Source organism: Gobius niger (genome assembly GCF_951799975.1).
Source record: "Gobius niger genome assembly, chromosome: 22".
Lineage (NCBI taxonomy): Eukaryota > Metazoa > Chordata > Actinopteri > Gobiiformes > Gobiidae > Gobius > Gobius niger.
The window spans coordinates 6,661,605-6,681,949 of record NC_136873.1 but is presented as its reverse complement, the minus strand read 5'-3'; the positions used below and the strand labels follow the sequence as shown (position 1 = coordinate 6,681,949).

At 37.3% G+C, this 20,345-nt stretch overlaps 1 protein-coding gene across 1 annotated transcript in view; it reads right to left on the bottom strand.

Annotated features, from left to right (window-relative positions):
• LOC306981569 (putative voltage-dependent N-type calcium channel subunit alpha-1B) overlaps positions 1-20,345 on the bottom strand; it is a gene marked incomplete at its 3' end in the record, with an annotated part of 221,568 nt that overhangs the window by 113,414 nt on the left and 87,809 nt on the right. The window contains exons 12-19 of the mRNA XM_079581177.1: positions 20,002-20,074; positions 18,344-18,461; positions 16,820-16,887; positions 16,617-16,723; positions 13,117-13,179; positions 6,360-6,689; positions 2,784-2,974; positions 527-650 (exon numbers count right to left, since the gene is read on the bottom strand). Coding sequence (XP_079437303.1) covers positions 527-650; positions 2,784-2,974; positions 6,360-6,689; positions 13,117-13,179; positions 16,617-16,723; positions 16,820-16,887; positions 18,344-18,461; positions 20,002-20,074 — 1,074 coding nt within the window. The remainder of the gene's footprint in view (positions 1-526; positions 651-2,783; positions 2,975-6,359; positions 6,690-13,116; positions 13,180-16,616; positions 16,724-16,819; positions 16,888-18,343; positions 18,462-20,001; positions 20,075-20,345) is intronic.

Below are 20,345 nucleotides of genomic sequence, written 5' to 3'. Positions count from 1 at the left end.
ATGCTAATTTTGTAATCGTTTACTGTTGTAATCGAAATCGTAATCGAATTTCGATTAATTGCACAGCCCTAGTTTCTGGTACGAACCCCAAAAAACATTGCTCCTGGAGCGCCATAAAGGCCACGGTGAGGGAAAGCAAAGTTGCCACGCTGCACCCATAACGCCACCGAGTCATTAAAAGGTTAAATGCACGCAAATATTACAATTTTAAAGAGAGAAAACGTGAACCTTTTTTGAAGTAATATTTGACCTGTAGTATCTGCACTTTTACTAAAGCAATCCAGCACTTTGACCACCTCTACAGAGAAACAACCAGACTCATTTATACAGGGTTTCTCAACACTGTATGAATGAAGAAAAAATGAAAAATACAACTCCAGTTATGTTTCTGATGCTGAAACTAAACTACCTTCACTCCAAAGCATGTCTAACTGATTCTAGCCATGTATAAACCTCTGCATGTGTTTCTGCTAACGTAAAACTATATCAACCCCATGTAGCTGCTCTTGCTGCTGGCGGGACGTACGGGTTGGTGGTCCCGAAGATGAACATGGAGCTGTATGGGAGTATCTCCTTGGGCCCGTTGGCGGCGTCCTCCTCATCCAGATCTTTCTTCTCGTCGCTCAGCTTGTCACAGTCGATGTTGTTCACTGGAAAACAGAGACGAGTCAGCGCGCGAGTGTCAGGGCACATTTAGATCTGAACTTATGCGGGACGTGTCTAATCTCTTCTCTGAACAAAACGTTACATTAAGGGGAGACATCAAAGTGTATGAGGGCCAAAGATTCACCCGGGTGCATTAAAGAGAGGTTTAAACCTTGTGCCTTTATTTAGGATTGGAACCTTAATGTCAGCTCTGTCTCACAATAAAATGTTTGTTTTTGAGGGTTTAGTCGTGTGGAATTATGAAAAGAAGAGGGCCGCCAACGATTGGCCTGGGCAGTATTTGGGCACTCCTGCACTAGGCAAAAGACTTTATTATTGTACATTGATGGATTTGTCTAAAGATATTTACAGTACTTTAAAGATTTGCTGATATTGACTTCCTTTAAAGTGTTTTAATAGCTTTTTCTGCTCAGTAAAAAGCCCAAATAATATTATATCCAAAATCCCCATTAACCTCTTACCACCCGCCTGAACCAAATGCATTCTGTCCTCTTTGGCCATTGTATCGGTCTGTGTAACAGCTCAATCTTCACTTTACTGCACGGATTTCGAACTACTCCTGGTATTATTACGCCTTACAATATAGTCCCCCCTTTTATCCGCTTAGAAAATCCACATTGTTTAATTGTGTGTAATTATACTTTGTAGTGTAACACTTCACGTAACCATATTTAAATCGGGAAAACGTGGAAGAGCTTGGTAGCTTCTATCTTGACCTGTTTTGGAGCTATAGAGGAGAGAGGGAGAGGCTAAATGCTAACGCCGTCTGCGCTGTGTTTACGTGACTGAAGATCAGACAGGTCCTAAAGAACTCATCAAAGCTCAGGTAAGAACATATCTCAGTGTGTAAAAACGGTGGCCTATTCTTTTAAGAGCAGGAATTTAGAATTAAGTTTACAATGCAGATTTTTTTTTTTCCTGCAACCCTTGAACGCCTCACTGCCTCAACGTTCACAGTGGCAGAACTCACCTAGGAAAATAAATCCATCAACTGTAATCATGATCAAATTTTAGATGTTGGATTATTAAACTGCGTCAGAGCAGGTTAGTCAGTTCACGATCTCTTTGTCTCCTCCTGTGAGACAAAGATTGTTCATTGTTTGCAAATGTGGTGCATTTAGCGATGCAATGTGGAAATGCAACCATGCCGGTCCGGCAAAACGGGGTCGCTTAGAGCAGCTTTAAACTCTTAAAGTCAATGCTTTATGCCCCTTTTGTTTTATTTATTTTACTAAGGAAAACATGGCACAATAAAAACTGTTTGATTACTGTTTAGAAGTTACATGACTGATCAGAGGTTCCTAAAACACTATAACAGCTATAAAACTCTTAACTCCCGCCTGAACCGAGAGGATCTTTTTCCTCACGTCATCAGATTTTTTTTCCATCATTTTTTTGTTGGGTATTCAACTCATTTTTGTCACTTTTTTGTCACTTTTTTGTCATTTTTTGTCAAATTTTGTGTCATTTTTCGGCATTTTTGGTCAATTTTTTGGTCATTTTTTGTTACATTTTTTGTTACATTTTGTGTCATTTTTTGTCAATTTTTTTGTCATTTTTTTGGTCATTTCTTTGGTCATTTTTTGTCATTTTTTTGTCATTTTTTGTTACATTTTTTGTCAATTTTTTTGTCCATTTTTTGTCCATTTTTTGTCACATTTTTGTCATTTTTTGTCCATTTTTTTGTCATTTTTTGTCACATTTTTGTCAATGTTTCATCACTTTTTTGTCACATTTCCATCATTGTTTTTGTCTCAGTTCTGTCACTATTTTCACAGCTTTTTCCCAGAAGCTTTAGGACTGGGGTAAAGCCAAACTGGAGAAAATGTGCTCGGTTCAGGTGGGAGTTGAGGGCTTTTAACAACAATCAATATATTTCAAGTTGAGTTCAAGCCTCTGTCTATTTATTCAATAATTTAGCTCCAAAAAGGGTTTTTAAATTGAAACTTAATTAATTCCTCTGCAATTAAGTCCTGCCACTAAAAAAAAAAACACCTCACGCTTGAAGGGCCTGATCCACTCAGCGTTTGCACTCATTAAAAATAGATCGTGCATGTTAAAGTGGAGTTAAAGTGGAGCAAAAAGCAGAAGCAGCTTTTCGTCCCTGTTGCACTGACTGGGTATGATGGTGGTCTCCCCCGGCGGGCCCGTGATCGTGACCGGGATGCGGACGGCGTTGCCCGCCCTGGTGGAGTTCCTCCGGTTGTCCTCGTCCTCCTGCTTCTCTCCCAGGCTGGGGCTGCGAGGAGCGGGGGCCCTCACGGGGCTGGGGGCCTGCTCCTGATCCTCTCCGTGCGCCTGGTGCTCCCTGTAGCCAGACAAACAAGAGTCAGCGCAGCATCATTATACTCTGTCCCCGGGGCCCCGGCACCGCGATGTGACAAATGACATCCAACCAGGAAGTTTGTCGCCAGCGTGAGTTATCCCGCGGTGACAGGGAAGGGCTGCTTATTCAGAATTAATGCTATTGATGTGGGACGGGAACCTCGGGGTGAGGCTCCAGCACAAAGAAGTATCACCACAGAGTCTGAGATGAGAGGGCTCGCATGGAAAAGCCTTTCAAAACTTCCATGTGAGGCATTTACAACTCGATACCAGTACTTTTTGGTGATACCTGTATGAGTATTTGTCATCTAGAACCAGAAAACGGAAGGAAAATGTTTGGAAGATCTGAAAAAGTACAATTTCCGTCAAGAAATGTGTGGAAAATGGGGAAAAATCTGGGAAAACTAAGGAAGAATTGTGGTAAAAATAAGGAAGAATTGTGAAAAGAAATAGGGAAAATAGGGTAAATATAGCTAATAAAAAATGAGGGACAAAAAGAAGAATTAAAAACTGAAAAAAAATTGGGGAAAATGGGGCAAAAAAACTGAAAAATGAAAGAAAAAAAACATAGAATAAAAATGTTGTTTTTGAGCTGAAACAACCAAGTCTCTTTAAATGAGAGGACTCACATGGAAAAGCCTTTCAAACTTCCATGTGATACCAGTACTTAAACGATACCAATACTTTTTTGTGACACCTGTATGAGTATTTGTCATCTAGAACCAGAAGACGGAAGTGTAATGTTTGGAAGATCTGGAAAAGTACAATTTCCGTCAAGAAATGAGTGGAAAATGGGGAAAAATCTGGGAAAACTAAGGAAGAATTGTGGTAAAAATAAGGAAGAATTGTGAAAAGAAATAGGGAAAATAGGGTAAATATAGCTAATAAAAAATGAGGGACAAAAAGAAGAATTAAAAACTGAAAAAAATGGGGGAAAATGGGGCAAAAAAAATGAAAAATGAAAGAAAAAAAACACAGAATAAAAATGTTGTTTTTGAGCTGAAACAACCAAGTCTCTTTAAATGAGAGGACTCACATGGAAAAGCCTTTCAAACTTCAATGTGATACCAGTACTTAAACGATATACCAGCACTTTTTGGTGATACCTGTATGAGTATTTGTCATCTAGAACAAGAAGACGGAAGTATAATGTTCGGAAGATCTGAAAAAGTCCAATTTCCGTCAAGAAATGTGTGGAAAATGGGAATAATCTGGGAAAATTTAGGAGAAATTGTGGCAAAAATAAGGAAGAATTGTGAAAAAAAACAAAGGGAAAATAGGGTAAATATAGCTAATAAAAATGAGGGTAAAAATTGGGAAAACAAGGGAAAACAGGACAAAAAGAAGAATTAAAAAACTGAAAAAAATTGGGGAAAATGGGGCAATAAAAATTAAAAATGAAAGAAAAGATATATAGAATAAAAATGTTGTTTTTGAGCTGAAACAACCAAGTCACTTTAAATGAGAGGACTCACTTGGAAAAGCCTTTCAAACTTCAATGTGATACCAGTACTTAAACGATACCAATACTTTTTTGTGATACCTGTATGAATATTTGTCATCTAGAACCAGAAAACAGAAGTATAATGTTTGGAAGATCTGAAAAAGTACAATTTCCGTCAAGAAATGTGTGGAAAATGGGGAAAAATCAGGGAAAACTTAAGGAAGAATTGTGAAAAAAAAATAGGGTAAATATAGCTAATAAAAAATGAGGGTAAAAAATGGGAAAACAAGGGAAAACAAGAGAAAAAGAAGAATTAAAAAACTGAAAAAAATTGGGGAAAATGGGGCAAAAAAAACTGAAAAATTAAAGAAAAAAAACATAGAATAAAAATGTTGTTTTTGAACTGAAACAACCAAGTCCCTTTAAATGAGAGGACTCACATGGAAAAGCCTTTCAAACTTCAATGTGATACCAGTACTTAAACGATACCAATACTTTTTTGTGACACCTGTATGAGTATTTGTCATCTAGAACAAGAAGACGGAAGAATAATGTTTGGAAGATCTGAAAAAGTACCATTTCCGTCAAGAAATGTGTGGAAAATGGGGAGAAATCAGGGAAAACTAAGGAAGAATTGTGAGAAAAAAAATAGGGAAAATAGGGTAAATATAGCTAATGAAAAATGAGGGTAAAAATTGGGAAAACAAGGGAAAACAGGACAAAAAGAAGAATTAAAAAACTGAAAAAAATTGGGGAAAATGGGGAATAATCTGGGAAAATTTAGGGGAAATTGTGGCAAAAAGAAGGAAGAATTGTGAAAAAAATAGGGTAAATATAGGTAATAAAAAATGAGGGTAAAAATTGGGAAAACAAGGGAAAACAAGAGAAAAAGAAGAATTAAAAAGCTGAAAAAAATTGGGGAAAATGGGGCAAAAAAACTGAAAAATGAAAGAAAAAAAACATAGAAAAAGAATGTTGTTTTTGAGCTGAAACAACCAAGTCTCTTTAATGCTGTCCCTGGACCAACAGCATCAAAACCTTGTGGACTGGTATCGTTTACTCAGGGGTGTCCAAACTACGGCCCGCGGGCCAACTGCGGCCCACTTTTAATTCCCTGCTGCAAATTCTAAAAAATATAATTGAATCTTTTTTATTATTATTGAATATATATATAAAATACACGAGAATCCATTAATAGAAAGCTGTGATGAAGACTGTTTTTGACTTAAAGCATATTCAATTAAAAAGAATAGGTAACATTTTATTGAATTTGCTAACTTTAATATAATAGAGGTAAAGTGCGGCCCGGTTGTTTGAACATTTTTCTAACCTACAGTTACACATTAAATATCTAACTAAATGGGCTTGTAAATACAGGAAGTTTCACTCATTTAGACACTTTTCCTGATCGGACCAAGCTTACTTTGCTTGTTTGAGGACATTTCAGACCAGTTCTAGGGAAAATCTCGCTTGAAATAAGAAAGTAACATTGCCAATGAGACAAGACCAATTTTCTTTCCCCATTGGCAAAGAAAATGACCTGAAATAAGGATGAAATGTATCGAAACGAGTCAGAAACATCTCAGAACAAGTGAAATAATCTGGGACAAATGCCCAACAACTTCTTAACTAGTCAAAACAACTAAAATTTGGATTGTTATGCTCAAATTGAGATGTTTATACTGATCTAGTTAAATACTTTTTGCAGTGCACTTATCCCAATTTGCAAGAACAATTATAAAATGCACACCAGACAAACTCAGGAGGACCCGTTTTCTCCAAATTCATTCCACTCTTGCAAAAACATGTCCACATTTCAACATTATAATTTGTACTGATTTGTTTTCTTACAGTATATAAAGCATATTCAAAAACTAAACACGACATCCATCATCCCCCGCCTTCTGCAAACATCTCTACCCACCTGTGCTGCTTCCTGTCTCCGTTCCTATGGTGATGGTGCTTCCTGTGGTGGCCGTCCCCCGCCGCCTCGTCCCCCCCCGCCCCGCGCCCCGCCTCCGAGCCCCGGCGGGACCTGTCGCCGCCGCCGGCCCTCCCGTCCACCACCACCAGGGGGCGGTCCAGGTGCGTCTTCATGTCGGGCTGCAGGTGCACGGCCGACAGCCGCCGCCGCTCCCCCGCGTCGAGCTCGTCGAGCAGGGCGTCGCTCCCCGTGCGCATGTTGTGCCGCCGGAGCTGGTTGGTCCGGTGCTCCCAGATGGACATGGTCTTCGCCAGCTTCTGGGACTCTCTGCTGCAGCAACATCGCAGACACAACGTTAGAGACGAAGAAGAAGAACGGCTGATTTATTGTTTATCTTTGCGCTTGAATCAGCTGAAGAAAAAGATGACATTTACTGCACTTTTGTGTTTCATTGATGCTTCGGGAGGACATTTTTAGATTCTACCACGCAGTGCAGTCAGTGGGAGTTAGTATTGAAAGCCTATTCCTACAAATGCAAGTACAGAACCCGCACTACAAAAAGTAAACATCAAGCATCGGCTTAAATGACTTGAATTGAGGAAATGTTTCTTGTTTTTTGAGCGGTTTTCACTCATTCAGACACTTTTCCTGATCGGGCCGAGTTCGCTTTGCTTGTTTGAGGACATTTCAGACCAGTTCTAGGGTAAATCTCGCTTGAAATAAGAAAGTAAAATTGCCAATGAGATGAGACCAACTTTCTTACCCCCACAGTTTCAAGATAAATAAAAGCGGAGACAGGACACACCCTTGCGGTGAGCCCAGTGGACTTGCACCAGATAAATGGGGGATTTCCAGAAGAAAATGACCTGAAATAAGGACGAAATGTATCGAAACGAGTCAGAAACATCTCAGAACAAGTGAAAAAATCTAGGACAAATGCCCAAGAACTTCTTAACTCGTCAAAACAACTAAAATTGGGATTTTTATGCTCAAATTGAGATGTTTATACTGATCTAGTTAAATACTTTTTTCAGTATTGACAGTATTGACATTTTTATGTACTCGTAATCATTGCTCAAGAAGAAAACAGTAAAAACACGGCCCCAGAGACGCACGTTTATGTGAGGAAACCAGTGAGTCAGTGTTTAAGATGCTAGCATGCTACCGGTTAGCATTTAGCTTCAACAGCTCTAGCCTTGGATACAACGTGACAGAGGTCAGAGCTGAACTGTTACTGTAGTATTTCCTCAGTGTTCATAGATGTAAGTCACACATGTGTTTATGGTGTTGACAGTTGCTAACCGGTAGCATGCTAGCGTCTTGAGCAGCTTAAACACTGACTCAGGCTGAGACTCTGTTGACATGACGAACTGTAAAAATGACAGAGAAAGATTTTCTGTTCCCTCTTTGATGTGTTCATTTAGTCTGAGGAGTGAAGCAGATCTTTGCTGTAGCTCGACAGACAGAGCTGCTACGTCTGTGCTACATTTGCTGCTTTTATCACATAAAAGTGCGTCTCTGGGGCTGTGTCAACCAGTTTTCATCCTGAGTAGAGATGTTAGTACATGTTGTAGTACTGCATAATGCTACTCTGGTTTTCAAAACTATGCATGATGTCATTGGAAACACATGTATATAATTTAAGTTGCTTTCATTGTCATTAACACATCATAGGAGGAGGTTTTATAGCCATTGGATCTAATTCCCAAAACGTGGAAAACTTAACGGGACCTGACTTACCATCAATATCTCAGAGGCCACGTTTAAACACAGCACAGGTTAGTGCCGGACAAAATTTCATTACAATATATAATATATTTGCCTAATACTAATGCCTAATACTCCCTAATACGTTTTATTTACATGGCACTCATGGAAACTGTTTGTAGTGACTGTACTTCTTTGTGGAGGCCTAATAAAACCTGTATTAGAGTAATGTTATTTTGAAGTCACAGTGCTCTTACTTAAAGCATCTGGTTACTCTTTTCGAACACAATGATATTTTTCCATGTCATTTCCCACACCGTAACTGATTATACATCTATTACATGGTCTCTGACTTTCTTGATAAGGATCTATTTGCGATCACCCTCATGGGAACACGATGGGACAGTCGCCTCAAATCTTCATAATGAACTACACTGACAAGTAACAACAATACTTCAGTCAAGCATTATATCAATACATTAAAGGGATATTTTAGGATTTTTGACATAGGGCCTCATTTCCTAGTGTTGCTGGTACCTGGAGATGTTTTTTTTGTGATTCATGCAGTTCTTGTGTTTGAAGAGTTTCGTGGCGCTAGGCTAATGCATGGCTAGCACATTTCTATGGCATCTATGGTAAATTTTTATCACATTTTTGTCATTTTTTCGTCAATTTTTTATAAATTTTTAGTCATTTTTTGTCACATTTTTGTCAATTTTTTATCACATTTTTGTCACATTTTTGTAATTTTTTCGTTAATTTTTTATAAATTTTTTGTCATTTTTTGTCACATTTTTGTCACATTTTTATCACATTTTTGCAATATTTTTATCACATTTTTATCACATTTTTGTCATTTTTTTGTCATATTTTTGTCATTTTTTTGTCAATTTTTTATACATTTTTTGTCATTTTTTGTCACATTTTTGTCACATTTTTGTAATTTTTTTGTGATTTTTTTGTCACATTTTTGTCACATTTTTGCAATATTTTTGTCACATTTTTGTCAATTTTTTATCAAATTTTGTCACATTTTTGTCATTTTTTTGTCACATTTTTGTCATTTTTTCGTCAATTTTTTAGACATTTTTTGTCATTTTTTGTCACATTTTTGTCAATTTTTTATCACATTTTTGTCACATTTTTGTCATTTTTTTGTCACATTTTTGTCATTTTTTCGTTCATTTTTTATACATTTTTTGTCATTTTTTGTCACATTTTTGTCACATTTTTATCACATTTTTGTAATTTTTCGTCACATTTTTGCAATATTTTTGTCACATTTTTGTCAAATTTTTATCACATTTTTGTCACATTTTTGTAATTTTTTTGTCACATTTTTGTCATTTTTTCGTCAATTTTTTATACATTTTTTGTCATTTTTATCACATTTTTATCACATTTCTGTCATTTTTACATCCATTTTTTTCCACATTTTTGTCATTATCAGCTAGCCTGCATTAAAAACACTCCGACCCGCTCCACAGAGCACCTGAGGCAAATCACTTAAATAACACCAGACTAACCATATAAACTCTTCACGAAACTCTTCAAACATAAGAACTGCATGAATTCCAAAACAAACATCACCAGGTACCAGCAACACTCTGGATAACTAGGAAATGAGGCCCTATGTCAAAAATCCCGAAACATCCCTTTAACTACGTAAAGCTGCCACTTACCGGGATCTAAAGACACGAAGAGACAGCGCCCTGCAGTTCATTAATGAAGCAAAGACACATTTTCTACGCTGCAATCACAGAATCATGCTGCTGCAGGCATTCCTGAAATCTCACAACACGGGAGCAGATCAAGCCCCTTTGTTGGCCAAACCATTGACTTTGTGATACAAGCAGGATAATAAAATGATGAATATGGTTCTAGTCCCAACAAAGTCAATGATTTTGGCCCCAGTCTGCTCTACCACAATGCCTTCTTCCTGAAAACAACAAAGTCAAAATATCACCGCAGCTGATATTTTGCGAATCCCTGGCATGCGAAAGAAGAGGCGACCATTTTGTTTTATACGCTCTATGCAAATGAGGCTGCCGTGGAGCGCCGTGACTAGCGACGATCATCATCTGACAAGCTGCTTCCCCGCCGGGATTTCAGATGATGGAGCGTCTGTTACATACTGTCTTCCGGGCTGACAGTATTGTGCCATTCGAAGCACCTTTGCCCACGCTTGTCAAGGGCAGCAATATGAACGGCGGGCACTGTAGATGTGTTAGTTTCAGTTCAGCTGTACCTCAGGATCGGACGGTAGGGAGACGAGCAGATACAGGTCCTACAGAGACATACAGAGACGTGACACAGGAAAGGTCCAGGGGTAGTTAAGAAGGAGGATCACAGCGAGGGGGGGTGCAGGAGAGGAAGGTGCAGCAGCGAGGGGAGACATGGCTTAAACCAGAGAGGGATTGCAAAACTATGCGGATAATAGTTCGGAGCAGTTATGTTTTTTAAGCTCTTAACTCCCGCCTGAACCGAGAGGATGTTTTTCCTCACGTCGTCAGATTTTTTTTCCCAATGTTTTTTTGTTGGGTGTTCAGCTCATTTTTGTAACTTTTTTGACACATTTTTGTCATTTTTTCGTAAATTGTTTAGTGAATTTTTTGTCATTTTTTGTCAATTTTTTGTCAAATTTTATCACATTTTTGTAATTTTTTTGTCATTTTATGGTCACATTTTTTTTGTCACTTTTTGTCACATTTTTGTCAAATTTTTATCATTTTTTTTTTTTTTTTTTGTAATTTTTTTGTCAATTTTTCGTCAAATTTTTATCACATTTTTGTAATTTTTTGTTACATATTTAATCACATTTTTGTCAAATTTTTGTAATTTTTTGGTCACATTTTTGTCAAATTTTTGTCACATTTTTGTATTTTTTTGTCATTTTTTGTCACATTTTTGTCAAATTTTTAGCACATTTTTGTCACATTTTTGTAGTATTTTTGTAAAAAATTTTGTCATTTTTTTGTCAATTTTTTATCACATTTTTGTCACATTTTGGTCATTTTTTGTCAAATTTTTGTCAAATTTTTGTCAATTTTTTGTCAATCTTTTGTCACATTTTTGTCACATTTTTTGTCAAATTTTATCACATTTTTGTAATTTTTTTGTCATTTTTTGGTCACATTTTTTTTGTCACTTTTTGTCACATTTTTGTCAAATTTTTATCAATTTTTTTTTTTTTTTTTGTAATTTTTTTGTCAATTTTTCGTCAAATTTTTATCACATTTTTGTAATTTTTTGTTACATATTTAATCACATTTTTGTCAAATTTTTGTAATTTTTTGGTCACATTTTTGTCAAATTTTTGTCACATTTTTGTATTTTTTTGTCATTTTTTGTCACATTTTTGTCAAATTTTTAGCACATTTTTGTCACATTTTTGTAGTATTTTTGTAAAAAATTTTGTCATTTTTTTGTCAATTTTTTATCACATTTTTGTCACATTTTGGTCATTTTTTGTCAAATTTTTGTCAAATTTTTGTCAATTTTTTGTCAATCTTTTGTCACATTTTTGTCACATTTTTTGTCAAATTTTATCACATTTTTGTAATTTTTTTGTCATTTTTTGGTCACATTTTTTTTGTCACTTTTTGTCACATTTTTGTCAAATTTTTATCAATTTTTTTTTTTTTTTTTGTAATTTTTTTGTCAATTTTTCGTCAAATTTTTATCACATTTTTGTAATTTTTTGTTACATATTTAATCACATTTTTGTCAATTTTTTGTAATTTTTTGGTCACATTTTTGTCAAATTTTTGTCACATTTTTGTATTTTTTTGTCATTTTTTGTCACATTTTTGTCAAATTTTTAGCACATTTTTGTCACATTTTTGTAGTATTTTTGTAAAAAATTTTGTCATTTTTTTGTCAATTTTTTATCACATTTTTGTCACATTTTGGTCATTTTTTGTCAAATTTTTGTCAAATTTTTGTCAATTTTTTGTCAATCTTTTGTCACATTTTTGTCACATTTTTTGTCAAATTTTATCACATTTTTGTAATTTTTTTGTCATTTTTTGGTCACATTTTTTTTGTCACTTTTTGTCACATTTTTGTCAAATTTTTATCAATTTTTTTTTTTTTTTTTTGTAATTTTTTTGTCAATTTTTCGTCAAATTTTTATCACATTTTTGTAATTTTTTGTTACATATTTAATCACATTTTTGTCAAATTTTTGTAATTTTTGGTCACATTTTTGTCAAATTTTTGTCACATTTTTGTATTTTTTTGTCATTTTTTGTCACATTTTTGTCAAATTTTTAGCACATTTTTGTCACATTTTTGTAGTATTTTTGTAAAAAATTTTGTCATTTTTTTGTCAATTTTTTATCACATTTTTGTCACATTTTGGTCATTTTTTGTCAAATTTTTGTCAAATTTTTGTCAATTTTTTGTCAATCTTTTGTCACATTTTTGTCACATTTTTTGTCATTTTTTGTCACATTTTTGTCAATTTTTTTTATCACATATTTGTCACATTTTTGTAATTTTTTTGTAATTTTTTGTCACATTTTTGAAATTTTTTTAAATCATTTTTTTTGTTACATTTTTGCCACTTTTTCATCAATGTTTTCTCGCTTTTTTTGTCACATTTCCATCATTGTTTTCATCTCAGTTTTGCTGCTATTTTCACAGCTTTTTTCCAGAAGCTTTTGGACTGGGGTAAAGCCAAACAGGAGACAATGTGCTCGGTTTTTTTTAAGCAAATTGTGTCAAAAGAAGACTTTAAAAAACACTACTTCAGGACTAAAACAAGAGTCAAATCAAACAAAATTAGGACGTGTTTAACCAAAACTGAACTTTTACACATTCATTAGTTCAAAGCATAAACAAAAATGTGCAGACTTCATTCAGAAATAAAGACTTCAGTGATGTTGTGATATTTTTTGCTTTACATTGTGCAGCCCTAGTTATATACATCCAGCATTAAAAGCATAAGATGTCAGCAGTAGGACAAACAGGAGGAGTGGAGAGGTGGTGCATTCAGGGGCCCATGGGGAAAGCTGGGAAAGCGGGAGATCACAGTATTGTAACTCACAGAGACTGATTGCTGATGACCGAGCCCCTGCGCGAGTGTGGTTCACAGTTTTGCTTTACAAAACTGCATATGCAGAAAAAAACAAAAACATGACAGTGAGACGGTGGGGGTGGGGGGGGGGAACAGGAGCAGACGTGGACACGGCCTGCCCCCCCCCCCCCTCGGAACATGGATATTCAAACAACTGCAACTTAAGACAGAAAGGCAAAATGTCCAGTGTTTCATGACCAATGCAGGGGTGGATTATGTGTACACTAACAAAGCGCTAATAACTGGCACCTTCTGGAGTGAATTGGACAATATGGGGTCTAAAGTCCATTACCCTCACGTTGAGCAAAGCCCTGTTTGAGACTTCAACACTTAACCTTAAGAGTTTTTTTTTCCATAATTTTTTTCATTTTTATGTCATTTTTTGTCAATTTTTTGTCCTTTTTTCGTCACATTTTTGTCATTTTTTCGTCAGTTTTTGTCAATTTTTTGTAATTTTTTAATCAAATTTTTATCACAATTTTGTCACATTTTTGTCATTTTTTGGGGTAATTTTTTGTCATTTTTTCGTCATTTTTTTAATCAAATTTTTCTCATTTTTTGTCACATTTTGTCACATTTTTTGACAATTTTTTGTCATTTTTTGGTCATTTAGTAATCAAATTTTTGCCATTTTTTCGTCACATTTTTGTCATTTTTTCATCATTTTTTGTCAATTTTTTGTAATTTTTTTTTTAAATTTTTATCACAATTTTGTCACATTTTGTCACATTTTTTGTCATTTTTTTAATCACATTTTTGTCACATTTTTTGTCATTTTTTGTCACATTTTTTGTCTTTTTTTTTAATCACATTTTTGTCATTTTTTCGTCAATTTTTGTCAATTTTTTGTAATTTTTTAATCAAATTTTTATCACAATTTTGTCACATTTTTGTCATTTTTTTTGGTCATTTTTTGTCATTTTTTCGTCATTTTTTAAATCAAATTTTTCACATTTTTTGTCACATTTTGTCACATTTTTTGACAATTTTTTTGTCATTTTTTGGTCATTTAGTAATCAAATTTTTGCCATTTTTTCGTCACATTTTTGTCATTTTTTCATCATTTTTTGTCAATTTTTTGTATTTTTTTTTTGTAATTTTTATCACAATTTTGTCACATTTTGTCACATTTTTTGTCATTTTTTTTAATCACATTTTTGTCGAATTTTTGTCATTTTTTTGGTCATTTTTTGCCATTTTTTGTCATTTTCTTAATCAGTTTTTTCTCATTTTTTGTCACATTTTTTGTCAATTTTTTGGTCATTTTTTAATCAAATTTTTGTCATTTTTTGTCACATTTTTGTTATTTTTTTTGTCATTTTTTGTCATTTTTTTCGTCATTTTTTCGTCATTTTTTAATCAAATTTTCCCCATCTTTTGTCTGAAGTAGCCGTTGCGTCACCGTCCAATCCAAAGACAGAAAAGTCACCTCGGAGCATTCGTTATGAAACACTGGAAGTACAACAGAGCCAATGCACAAGATTGCATACGAAAAATACAGTGACAAAAAAAACAACTTAAACATATCGATTAAATAACGACAGACGAAAACCTCAGAGAAAGTGAAACGCCGCCGACCTAGATTCGAGACGAAGAGGATCACAGCGATTAAACTGAATTGAACTGATGATGATTGTACAGACAAGTGGAGGGCTTTGTGAAGGAGCCACTTCCAGGGAAACCAATATAAGGGAGATTAAAAAGAATATGTGAAAGAGTTCTAAAATGAGCGTTGGTTTATGGCTGAGGCTGAGCAGCTCTGGACGTGGGCGGTCTGCTTTTTTTTTCTCTTTTTTCTTTTAGACGCTGATGTTATTTTTGATGCCGGTGGCGTGATGTCTTGTCACTTACAGGATCTTCTTGACAGCAGATGAGAGTTCAGATACAAAAAAAGTTGTTTACTTTCTTTTTTGAGTTAGAACCACTGCCACATCATGTACAGATTCTGGACTGGACGTCGGAAAAGTCACATGACGATGATCTAGACCAGTGGTTCTCAACCTTTTAGAGCCGCGACCCCCATTGTAAACGTTAATTAGGATCGTGACCCCCCACCCGGGTCAGACCATGGGAAAAACAGGGGCTTTAACCCCTTAACTCCCGCCTGAACCGAGCACATTTTCTCCAGGTCAGCTTTACCCGAATCCTGTAGGCCAGTGTAACGCCTCATTTGAAAGCTAAAATCTACAAAACTCATCTAAATGGATCTTTTTTCCTCACGTCATCAGATTTTTTTTTTCCATAATTTTTTGTGGGGGGGGTTTCAACTCATTTTTGTAACTTTTTTTGTGAAATAGTACATTTTTTGTCACTTTTTGTCACATTTTTTCATCATTTTTTTGTCAATTTTTTTGTCCATTTCTGTGATATTTTTGCCACTTTATCATCATTTTTTCGTCAATTTTTTGTCCGTTTTTTGTCTAAGTTTTCTCACTTTTTTGTCACATGTTCATCAGTTTTTCATCATTTTTTTGTAATTTTTTCATCCTTTTTTGTCCTTTTTTTGTACATTTCTTGTGACATTTTTGCCACTTTTTCATCATTTTTTCATCATTTTTTGTCAATTTTTGTCAATTTTTTGGTCCTTTTTTTGTGACATTTCTGCCACTTTTTTCATCATTGTTTCCTCAATTTTTTGTGACATTTTTCGTTATTTTTTGTCACTTTCTGTCATTTTTTGTCAATTTTTGGTCAATTTTTTGTCAATTTTTGTGATATTTTTGCCACTTTATCATCATTTTTTCGTCAATTTTTTTTCAGTTTTTTGTCACATGTTCATCATTTTTTCATCATTTTTTCATCATTTTTTCATCATTTTTTGTCCTTTTTTTGTCCTTTTTTTGTAAATTTCTTGTGACATTTTTGCCATTTTTTCATCATTTTTTTCATCAGCTTTTTGTAAATTTTTCGTTATTTTTTGTCACTTTCTGTCATTTTTTTGTCCTTTTTTGTCAATTTTTTGTCACATTTTGGTCATTTTTTTGGTCATTTTTTTGTCCATTTTTGTGACATTTTTGCCACTTTTTCATCATTTTTTTGTCAATTTTTTGTCCGTTTTTTTGTCTGACTTTTCTCACTTTTTCGTCACATCTTCATCATTGTTTTCGTCTCAGTTCTGTCGCTGTTCTCTCACCTTTTTCCCAGAAGCTTTTGGACTGGGGTAAAGCCAAACTAGAGAAAATGTGCTCGGTTCAGGTGGGAGTTCAGGGGTTAAAGTGTATATAACTTATGTTTTCATATTATTCTAATTATGAGACAGTTTGGTCGACTTATTAATCATAAATTTAGTGCGAATAATGGCAGAGTGAATGAAAAATGTCCTTCTGTGGCGCCTCAGAAGCTTTAATGTCAAGCTGCGCTACGGAAATCCAAGCCGATATTTGTGCCAATTATAAACACGCACGACTTCAAAACCTGTAACTTGTGAGAAGATGAGGAACAGTTCACAGAGAGGTAGAGGCTGAACTTACGTCGCGATGGAGATGTTGGCAGCCGACATGGGGCTGACCTCCTTCACCTCCATGGCCTTCTGCAGAGCCAGCTTCTTATTGGCCGCCTCCTCCTGCTGCTCCTCGTCCTGCAGCCGATCCGGGGGGTGTGAGGGGGCGGGACAAAGTCAGAGAACCATCGTGTCTGGTCATTTGTTACATTTTTGTTACATTTTTGGACGTACCTTGGTGAGCTCCTGGGCGTTGGCGAGGTTGTCCACCGCGATGGCCAAGAACACGTTCAGCAGAGTGTCTGGAGAACAGGCTCAGGGGAAAACATCCTGTAATTATGACTTAGTTTGATGGATAAATATAATCATGACTTTATTGGAGAGGGAGTCGGGGCCAAGCTCTCGATTTACCGATCGATCTACGTTCCCACCCTCAGCTATGGTCGCTGGATAGAGTCGCTGCTCCTTCACGTCGAAAGGAGCCAGCTGAGGCGGCTCGGGCATGTGTTCCAGAGGTGTTCCAGGCATGTCCTAGTGGGAGGAGGCCTTGTGGAAGACCCAGGACACGCTGGTGGGACTGTGTCTCCGAGCTGGCCTGGTGTCGCCTCGGGGTCAGAACAGCTGGAGGAGGTGTGTGTGGATCGGGAAGTTTGGGCATCTCTGCTGAGATTGACGCCCCCGCGACCCGGCCCCGGATAAAGCGGAAGAAAATGGATGGATGGATGAAATTATTTCGGTGGCTCGGTAGTAATTTAATGAAGAAAGTTTTGGGGGATAAGTGGGGATTATGAGTCAACAAATAAAAAGGGTCTTTTATCACTAACTCATAAAAAACTCAGTAAAGCAAATTTGAAGAACATCTCAAAAAACGTTGGTTTGTTATTTCTATAAAACATCACATACATTGTCTTTTTGTTTGCATTAAAGGGACTATACTGACCTCAGGGACCTCAGTCGACCTCCTTTTTAATAAGCCACTCCCTCTCACCAGTAGTGCAGGCACACAGAGCCGCCTAAACCAATGGGATAGCAGGGGCTGGAGCCCAGGGGCCTACCGTATTCAAGGGCCTATCACGGGGGTCGGCAACCCGCGGCTCCGGAGCCACATGTGGCTCTTCGGCCTCCTTGTAGTGGCTCTTTTGTCCCACTGGAACAACACCGGGTATATCTACCAGGAGAACCGGTTCTGATGAGTAATCCATCAGAACCGTGCGACTCCTTGCGCACTCGCTCGTATCATTCAGAAACTACGACGCTGAAGGGCTGAGAATTTCCTTCGACCCTCGTTCATAAAAATAGAGTGTCTGCCACTGAAATAGCTTTAAAGGGATTCTACGGAGTTTAAAAATTGTAAAATTATGTATCCCCCCCCATGTTCCAGCCATGTCCTAATGTGTAGAATGAGCTCAGACCTGTTCACCACAACTGCCTCTAAAATCCTGCACTGTCACTCAGAAAGGCGTTAATTCGGGTCCAAAGTGCCGTCATGCATGAGCTTAATATAGAAGCTGCAGTTACACGTATGACCTGAGGTGGCAGTAATGAGTATAAAATCATGAACTTGCATCTAGGCCCTTTAAAGCAATGTCTTTTTGAATTTTTTTCATCAGTAGGTGGAGCAGTGAACCCTGCTCTGCTCCACCACCCACCCCATCCCCTCAACTGGCTTCCCCCCGTCACCCACGCCCCTCGCTCCCCTCCACCATAGACCACACGCTGCTCTGATTGCATTCAATGAGATCTCCCAGCAGAGGATACAGTTTCCGAAGAGCGTGAGGACGATGAAGTAGACGGAGGAGAACATGCCGCGCCGCACTCCGCCCTGAGACTCGATGCCGTGGTACATGACGGCGTTCCAGTCCTCTCCGGTCAGGATCTGAAACACACACACACACACACACACACAGCTTTTTAGAAATGCAGAGGAGAAAAAGTAAAGCATTCAGGTACAGCACAGGTCGGCAGTGAGAGCCTGGCAGGGCTGAACAAAGCACGGGGTTAATTAGAAGATTATCAGAGAGAGCCTTAAGAGACAGGACCATCCACTCAATGTAAGACGACATGAAGCCAAGAGGGGACTGTGGTGATAATGTGGATGATGTGCAAAAACTCGAATAAAAGATGCTTCATACTGGATATCACATTGGTAGTTTCCGTCTGATAAAACATCACAAATCACTATCATTACAAATATCAAAGTCCAAAAGTAGATATTTGTGCGTACCGTAAATGCTCTAATATCGGCCGGGACCTTTATTTACTCAAGGGCATCTCGGACCAGGCCTTTATTGGAACCAGGCCACAATTAGAGACAGGCCTTTATTTCTATTTGAGCAAAACGGACGATCAGGAAATGAAGAAAAACGAGATTTGTGTCCATTTGCAGCTAAAATATTAGGTTCATTTATTACTGAACATTTCAAACCCTCTCCCAGCGGCTGGAACATTGACGCCTTTTATTTTGTCGGGACAACAGGAAGTGTTTCGTTGCTGTTAGCGGAGCTTTGACATCAGTGTCACTGCAGGTTTCTGTTTCGTTTTTACCGCGGACCGGATTATTTGTTGTTATCTTGTGTAAAAGGCGAGTTTAGACGGAGCGTTTGTGTTTGTGATCGATCATGAGACTGACCCGAGAGAAGACGAGACGCTCGCGCTGATGGGAGGAGTTATTTTGAGGCGTGGGACTGACCTGCACACGGAGCAGCTGGACGTGCTTTGAAGACGCGATGGAGACTTTATTAAAACCCTGGAGGGTCACACAACATTTGTTGTCCTGTTTCCAAATACAGTCACAGGAGGTTTGAAAAGTGTCTAAATCTGTGTCAAAGTTACGCTGGGATCAGCTCCTCCGCAGCGTCCCCCCCTCGGCCCGGGTTCACGTTTGTTACTTCCTGCACGTGAGTTTTCATTTACATCAGTGTGAGACAAATTCCTAACATGGGGAATATTTCTACCGCTATAGTTTCTAATAAAACTGTTAGAGACCCAGCCTCTGTTAGAGAGGCCTATTTCAAGACATTCACTACAGCCATTTTGAGAGAGACATTTTATACAAGGCAGTTATTCTAGTTTACTGCATTTACAGACCAACAGAAGGTTTGCTCATCATTGTAGTGTGATATAGACTGGTGCTGTGTGATTGAAAAAAGCAGAATACCCCCTCTGTGACATTTTCTGTCTTCTTTTCAAAGGGCTGTTTGTGCCAGTGCTGACATTTTCTTTGTACGACCCCAATCTTCCATGCACTTGAACCGTTCGGAGAGAAATGAAGCACAAACACTTGAACAAAGGAGAAACACTCTTGGAAATGGAAGCCTTTGGAAGTGTCTCCTCCACGGGGAAAGTGAAGGGGGGAAGGCGTGTACCACGTTTGTCTGCAGCAGTTCATACTTCTGTGTTTGTGTGTGGATTTTTACCTGAAACACGGTGAGGATCGCTGCGGGGAAGGTGTCAAAGTTTGTGGTGGGCGTTTCATCTTCAAAGTTGAACCTGAAAAGAGAGCAGAGATCAGACGAGCGGCGCTGGGCTTCCGTTTGCATTGGGAACTTATCTGTGATCAAGGGGGAAGAACAGGGGAAAGCTCGGGTACGTCTGTTTAAACATTCACACTGTACGTTTGGGCCTGTGAGGACCAGGACATGCTCGACATCAGGAAAAACCATCTCTCGGTCAGCCTGACTTACTGCATCTATGCTATACAGCAGTGGTTCTCAACCTGGGGGTCGCGAGATAAATATTTTCATTGGCATGTAATCTGATG